Genomic DNA, 8153 nt, shown 5'->3' on the forward strand with positions numbered 1-8153 from the left:
GTATACAATGGCTGATAACAAAAGCAGCAATAATAAAAATAAATTACAACCCAATGTATACCATTCACTTGTGTACATGAATGAAACAATTTGTCATTCTCCACCCAGGAGTAAATGGTTGCATTTCAGGAAGGTTAAACTTTGTGCATGACTATTTTGTAAACTAAAGCTCTATCCACACTATCAAATTTACTTTGACAAAAAAATGTGACACGCCCATATATAGTAATGCTATGCCTATATATGGTCATAGTGTGATGTCATCATGCCCATATATGGGCATATCACACTTTTTTGTCACACAAAATTTGATAGTGTAGACAGAGCTTAAGTTTTTCATCAAACAACATTGTTGTGTCTTAGAAAAATCAATTGTACAACACAAAATCTTTTCCCTCCAGAGCCTGGCTTTAACTTCTGTCCACATTATCAAATTTTATTTAACCGCTTGTGTGATATATGGCCATGATGATGTCATATTAAACCAATAGGCAAGTCACATAAAGTTTACAGTGTAAACAGAGAATTACTGTTGCCGAATGGCCAGTGTAATATTGTGAGGAAATTTCAGTGGGAAGTACTAGTATAACTTACAGTTCAATAAATGCCAAAATAATTATCACTAATAATAATAATAATAGATGAAGACAATCAACCACTTTCAACTGGAACAACCTTGCTATTGGCATTTTGCCAAAAGGGCATGTTGTCCTTGGCAGGTCCTATTTGTTTTATTAACCATTGACTTTGGACTGAAGCTATTCAGTATATTAATGTTCCACTTTGTTCTGATTTTGTATTAAAAATTATTGTTTGAATATAAACGAGTTATGTTAAAAGGTAACCATTGCAAGTAATATAATGTATTGGAATGGGTTTTTTTTTAAAACAAATTCAACTCCAGAATGTAGATTAGATTCTATCAATGGCTTTCTCCCTTCTTCCCTGCAACCTATAAAAAAGAAACCAAAAGAAAAAAAAAACATATTTAAGAGTTTTCATAGCATCTATTATTATCAATAATAATATAAATATTTCTATTTTACAGTTTATTTTATAATATTATTATTATTCAAATAATATATTACTCTGCAAGTTGTGACAGCAACAGGAAACTGAATTGCCTGGTAGGAATCATTTTACAAAAGACTTACTCTTTTAAATTCATCCATTTTTATTGTAGATACAGGTGAGCCAATCAAGCCTAGGTATTCGATCACTGATGTGTCTTCTCCTCCCAAGTTGTCCTTCACAAATATCTAAGAAACATGGAAATATAGAAATTGTGTTGGGCGAATATATGAACCGATGTTATGCAAATGTTGTGTCATTTGTTTAATATGGAATTTTCTTCTCAACTTGCATTCCCAAAAAGTTTCATCTTTATTAAAGTATATTTTAAGACAAGTGGGATCTTATATAATGGGCCTACAGTATTACGGTACATATAAAACAATGTAATTCACAATCATATTATATACTGTATTTCCAAAATCTTTTCAAAATTTGAAATTGCTTGGCAGCTAACTGTTCTGGTACAGTATATGTTTTTATGGAAACATGGCTAATATAAGTCATCTGGTGCAGATATGCTATAAAATGGTCTTAAAGAGTAGTCTTGGTCGATTTATTATGATAGTTGGATTGGATATGATTGGATTTGTTAGGTGTAAACACCAAAGATAGCCAACGAAAGTCTAGAAGAAGACTTATTTACAGTGGGGCAATTCGGCAGTTCACCGGGAGACAATCCCCTACTCTTTTCCGAAGAGTGTACTGCATTCTTTAACATGTACATGGGCCATAAATGCACACGGGACCAACAGCTTGAAAGTCTCATCCGAAAGAAACAGTGTGCTATTGTAACTTGTATTTCAGCCCTTCAGCTGAAACACAAGGAGAGGCAGAGAGATCTCCACAGTCAAGCGCACACACAGTGGCTACCACTAGATTAGCCGACTGAGCTAAGCTGCTTTCAATTGTCACTATTTTATTGCTATAAAACAGACTTAACTAAGACTGTCAAGTACTGAAATAGAACCACCACCTTATAGCAACTGTGCTTTGTAATCGATATTGATAAGGTTTTTGTCAAGATTAAAACCAACTAAGTGTTAAGACCACTTATAGACTGCATATAATAGCAATCCGCCCCTGGTAGGTTGTGTGCACCTTGCATTATCCTAAGACTGGTTTCCATAAAATCGCTACATTGTCGACAGCAATTGTCGAATACATACTGTAGCTGTCTCAGAGACAATCGGAAAAGCTCCCTGATTTGTTAACGGTGAATCAGCAGAAAATTTCTTCACAATTCGTCAGCGACAAATCATAAGCATTGACCAATCATAAGACAAATTCACTTAATGTCATCAGCTTAATAATACAGTAAAATGAATGGTAATTTTAGGAAAAAAGTACACTACATGTACGAACAATCCTATCAAGGTAGGCCTAGTAAAGGGTTGAGTTAGAGGTTTTCTATTTCCTAGGCCTGGTAATAGCCAGTAGTCGGCATGGTCAGTGATTAAGCGTTTCCAGAAAAAAACCGCTTATTTGCTGACAGAGCAACTGTAAGCAATAGGCTGTAGGCTTTTAAGTGTAGTATAACTTTACGTTCTAGTTGGTATACAGAGCGTGGATAGCTTACTGTTAAATTATTCACATTCTGTAGCTTCACAAACTTGAGAGGAATTACACAATCTTCCTTCACATCATCTTCTGTTAGCCTGAAAAAAACAAAAACAAAAGAAAGAGAGAAAATATTATTCCCACGGCCAATGTTAATATTCATCTTTAAGTACATTATCACCAAATGCATGAACATATAAATTATACGATGTAGTGGAGATGTAGCTTGGTGGTTAAGAAGCTTGCTTTCCAATGCCAGGCAATGTAGTCATTCTCACGACTAATAATAATTCTTTTTCGGCTGGGCCTCTGGGGCCAGCCGCACTGCAGCGCCACCCGACTTAACTACAACATACAACGGACGCATATAAATACAAACCTTGTCCTTTACCCACCTACAGTACCTCCCAATATGAGGGTTATTTGAGCAGCCAAGTGATCAGACTCCAATTCAAACCAACACAGGCCAGGTTTTAACCAGGGTCTTCAGCATAAAATAATCATGATAATGACAATGCACTTATTTGGTAAACATTTTCCCTTTTTTCATGATGTACCTTTTTTATGATGTACCTACCTGTATTATACATTTTTCCATGAAAATTTGTTTTGCTGTGCTATTGAATAAAGATACGTTAATACAAGAAGCAGGAACAATACCTCCCAGCCAACCCGCTAAAAACTTCTCCATTCTCTAACCCCGGTATTCTTAAAACAAACTTTAGCCGTAGTTTGAGCTAAAACTTCAAAATTATGTCATTTCGTATTCTTAAAACAAACTTCGACTGGCACTATGACTAAATCACGCAAACCTCGACTAAAATGATACCTCCTCAGGCCGATTGTTTAGTCAGCCTAGGGTCAGGCTAGATCGCAGACTCGAAATATTTACCCAACTAAAAACATGCTTTTTGTAACTTACGATAAAGTGAAATGAATAAAAACGATTGTATAAATAGGTCTGATGTATCTCCAATGTGTTCAAAAAAAGGGACATTACACATTACGTTTAGCTTCCAAAAGGCGAAATTAACATGTTTTGCTAGCCACATGCGACAGTTGTGGCAAATCCCCTCGCGTTGTGGTCATGTAGCTTTACTGCAACAAAGACGACGCCGCCCTCACTCAACCTCAACTATAATAGTTCTCCAAAGAAAGCAAATTTTCAGTTACAGTTGAAATTCTTTATCGTTAGATGTTAACGACTAATATAGTTATAAATATAGAATATTAGTTAGGCGAATAATTGTCTATATTATGAATTATGAGGAAATATGTTTTTTAAAGACAGACGGCAGTTTAATATTCATCCGCGTTACCGGATCTCTAAAATTTCGTCTGCTATTAAAATTAGCTCTTTTCATTGGTTAGTTTGATAGTTGTTGCCTGCCAGCCGTCTTCAGCTGAACTGCAACTAGGACTTGATTTAGTCGTAGTTAGAACTTTGACTATGTTGGTTGTGAATACAAATTGAAGTTGAAGTTGCAACTAAGACTAAATGAAGTTCTAGTTCGACTAAAGTCCGTTTTAAGAATACGGGCGTAAGTCTCATAACGAGACTTACTTTAAATAAAGTAACTCATTATGTTACCTGTATCTCGGTGCAACAATGTTTACAAGCAAATTATAGTATTTATAGGAGTGAACTAATGCAATGAAATTTAATGATAAATAAGCAAACTGAAGCATGTGAAAAAAAGACATGAATAAGAATATATCTTACAAATGGTGTAGTGTACTGTTTACAAAACTGTTCATATGGATACAGGAACATTTTTAGATGATAGACAGAAAAACAGAGTAGAGAGTCAATGAAATATATTTGAAATTTGAAAGATTGTCAACTTACTCCAGTTTTTGTACAGGATCATTCCGCTCAGCTTGGTCAAAGTCCATCTGGTGAGGTTGGTTGATGAAGAGTTTTACTGTCTTTGGAGCTTTGTCAGCTGGTCCATGCAATTTTATAGAATGGATTTTAACATTTTGGGAAAATTCCAAAGAGATTAATAACTATCAAGATAAGAAAGATAAACATTATTTTTTTATTTACAATTTTAATATTGTGGCTTAACTTTGGCAGGCGTTCAGACTAGCAGGATTAGCCAGTCGTGAGAATTTTCATAATAATGAACCGTAACCATTAAACATGTTTCAAAACAATGCTCGCGAAACATACGCTCGGTCACAGTGTAAGTACAGTAGAACCTCTCATTTACGAACGTAATATAAATGTGATGACGTCATAAAAATTGAAGCGAAAGATTAAAAAAAAAAAAAACCCGCTCGAATTGTACCTGTTATTACCATACATACAACACAACACACCATACTATACAGTACTATGTAATTCTCAAGTGAAGGAGGCCCTCTAACGGACCTCTTCAAAGTCAGTGTTTTTTATGGCTTCATACATATGCATGCGACAAATTTTACTTCTCTTTCAAACACCGTTTTCAGCTTTAAAATTCAACATAGTGCTTGATTGTTTTATTGAATGATCAATATATATAATAAACAAGTATCTATGGAAGTTGTGTTGGAATAAAATCCACAATCTAGGTATATAAGAAGGTAAAAATGTCCGATAAAAACAAATTTGTGCAGGGCCTAGAGTGGGATCAGAATGCTTAGAAGCTGCCAACTGTAGGCCTAGGCCCCCTCAGACTTAGCTGCGTAAGCCTGTAGGCCTAGCCTAGGCCTAGTTTATGCAAGTGTAAGTAGTACCAGTGCAAATATATAGGAATTTGGGTCAACCCCGATTTTACGAATACCCGAATTACGAACGGCTCTGGGCCTGTGACGTACGTAAATGAGGGGTTCTACTGTAATTGAATGCTGATTGGTCCTTTTGTTACCCGAAGTCAATGCAAGACCCCCCGCAACGATAAAGCCCTGCTTAGAAAAGTTAAACACGGTGGCCAACAGGCTTAGTTACTATAGGAACACAGCCTGGCTTGAGATAAGCCACCCAGTTCAGACTGGCAGGTAGATAAACCCGGTGAGTTGAGCCGGGTTTATCCACCTAGTCTGAACTAGGCCTTACTTACTTGTTCATCACAGTCAGATTCAAGATATGTTCCATCACCCAACCTCAGGCAGTTTTCCAAATCAGTCTCATCACTCTGATTTAAACATACACAACCAGACTTTGAAAAAAAGGAGGACAGATCCATCTAAAAAAATTTAAAAATTGAAAGCCAAATTAACAAATTAAAAAGAAATGATCATAACAACAAAGCGTCAGGGTTCTAGATATAAGCTTTTAGGCAGCCACTCTAAGATGTTTACATTTTTATTAACAATATAATTAAGGAGTGGATTCGAATAGCTTGGTGGTTAAGATGCTTACTTTCCACTCCCTAAGCCTCATATTGAGATTCAGTTTTTGTGTAAAGCATCATGTGTGTATATTTGTCTTGTCCAAAGGGAGTGGTGCCTACCTATGTAGGACAGTAGGATTCAACAAGTAGGGATTGTCACGTTTTAATCTTTGTTAAAATTACACTATATACTGGTCATACATGAAGTACATATACTTTAGTCAATTTTAAACAATTTTATGCAGAAATTTTCATTATTACTTTTCAATATATTAACGTAATATCTTGTCATTGCCTAGTTGAAATTGTTTTTTGATTTTCATGTAATTTTATCCTTTTTTTCACCCCAGCTGGTGCAAAGGAAAGACAAATCTCCTATCTTAAAATGGGACAAATAAGTTTTCTTGAATTTTCAATTTTGATATATTTGTAAGGATGTGCATAAGCCTTAAGAAATAAATAAAAAATAAAATAATATTTTAATTATATTATAATTATTTATTCAAAATACTTACGTGCCCCGGTACTCCTGATGAAGCTTGTCCTTGGTTTGAAGGATAGTGTTTATCAATCATAGCTATGATATCGTCTTTTTTGGCTCCTTGAACTGTGTCAAGTTTTAATCCATTTTTCATAGAAATAAAGGTGGGCATGGCTCGAACACTGTATGTTTCTACTGTTGACTGTCGAAGAAAGAAAATTTTACATAATTTTGTTAAGTACAATGTTTAAAAATTTTGACATCTATTGAAAATTATCTCTAGGCCTACAGTAGGTTGTTTTGGGCATTCGCACCTACTGGCCGTAGGGATAAGTGTTTATCTGGGGTGGGGGAAATGTTATTCACCACTGACTTACTTTGCTCTTGCTTTGGAATTGGCTTGTACGTGAATTGTAGGAAAGGCTTACTGTGATGTGCATAAAATTAGCTGACCAATTCCAAAGAGTTTCAGAAACAAATAACTTTCAATGTAATGTGGAAATAGAAAAGCACAAGGAAACAGAGGAAAAAGGAAAAGATACGAGAATAACCATGACTAATTTAGAAGCCATAGAGAGGCACTTAGTTCACATCACTCCGCAACAACAGGGGCTGAAGTGAACCAGAGCATCGGGGTAACCCCCTACTTTTCTGAAGGGTGCAATGCTTTCTTTTATAGTGCACACAAGCCAGATGTGTACAATGGACCTCCCGTTTTAATGTGAATATCAAAATAATATTAGTAGTGCTTTTTTACCTCCATGGATATACACAGTGTCAACTGGATACAGTACTTAATAAACAGTTAGTGCCTCCCTGGTTAACGGTATCTTGTAAATTAAACAAAATTACAACCTACATAAATACTTGGATGAAATTTGAAAATTTGTGGATATGTTAACAGGCATTCTGGATTAAAATATTTTTCAACAGGCAGTGGCTATTGTTACTCCAGTCTAAACTAATTCATAATTCTGATTGGATGTTACCTGTATTGTCCTAAATTCAATCCATACATAGAATAACAGCCAATCAGAATTAGAAAATGGTTTAAGATACTGGTATAACAGCCACTGCCTTCTTATATAACAAAAATATACTGTCTTACTGGACATTTATCCACATCAACCTTTAAGAAAACTGCATTTGGATATTTGCTTGGAAGCTGTTCAAAGAACGGAGCAATTGCAAGACATGGTCCACACCTAAATAAAATCAAAATACTGTATTAGTTTTTAAATAGTGACTACTGTTACCCCAGTTTATACCAATTCCTATTGCATGTGTAGATTGGATGCCTAAACTAGAAAACAATAACATCCAATCAGAATTAAGAGTCTGTTTAATACTGGTGTAACAATAATATCCACTGCCAATAGTAATATTAAATAAAGATAGCCAAGTTCATAGATTCCAACTGTCCCACTTTCGGCGGGATTGTCCGGCTTTTCGGAGTCGTGTCCTGCCAAACCCTGAATTGTCCCACTTTTCAACTTTTACAAATAAAAAATAATCACAATAATACCAAGACTAAATTCCCGGAGGATACTCTAAAATCTATGGCCCTCACAGAATATATGATTAATAGCGATACGAAAGAGATGTTTATCAATAATTTATGTGTTTGTTTATTTTATGTTTTTTTTTCTTATTGTTATTATACTTGGTCGATATATATACATTTGTATACAAATATGTATATACAATATATATATATATAT

General features: G+C 35.0%; 1 protein-coding gene across 2 annotated transcripts; it reads right to left on the reverse strand.

The window, feature by feature from the left end:
* Positions 1-656: 656 nt before the first annotated feature.
* LOC117112908 (thioredoxin-like protein 1) lies at positions 657-7676 on the reverse strand. Of its 2 annotated transcripts, none has more exons than XM_033256125.1 (7): positions 7541-7676; positions 6467-6634; positions 5679-5804; positions 4481-4641; positions 2651-2729; positions 1155-1259; positions 657-952 (listed from the first exon to the last, which is right to left on the reverse strand). In XM_033256125.1, exons 2-7 carry the CDS (start codon positions 6602-6604, stop codon positions 923-925), a joined length of 639 nt encoding a protein of 212 aa, XP_033112016.1. In that variant the 5' UTR covers positions 6605-6634; positions 7541-7676; the 3' UTR covers positions 657-922. The 2 variants fall into 2 exon arrangements, with proteins under 2 accessions (XP_033112016.1, XP_033112015.1); XM_033256124.1 differs by having other exon boundaries at positions 7533-7626.
* Between the last annotated feature and the right edge of the window lie 477 nt (positions 7677-8153).

This window comes from Anneissia japonica, unplaced genomic scaffold (assembly GCF_011630105.1).
Source record: "Anneissia japonica isolate Jap-2015-1 unplaced genomic scaffold, ASM1163010v1 scaffold287713_len945575_cov184, whole genome shotgun sequence".
NCBI classification, from domain to species: domain Eukaryota; kingdom Metazoa; phylum Echinodermata; class Crinoidea; order Comatulida; family Comatulidae; genus Anneissia; species Anneissia japonica.

Excerpts from the sequence above, each read along its gene's own strand:
- LOC117112908 (XM_033256124.1), bottom strand. Across the intron at positions 4,642-5,678 it reads AATCTGACTGTGATGAACAA|TTATTAATCTCTTTGGAATT; the intron begins GTAAGTAAGGCC and ends TTATCTTGATAG. Across the intron at positions 2,730-4,480 it reads GATCCTGTACAAAAACTGGA|GCTAACAGAAGATGATGTGA; the intron begins GTAAGTTGACAA and ends TGTTTTTTTCAG.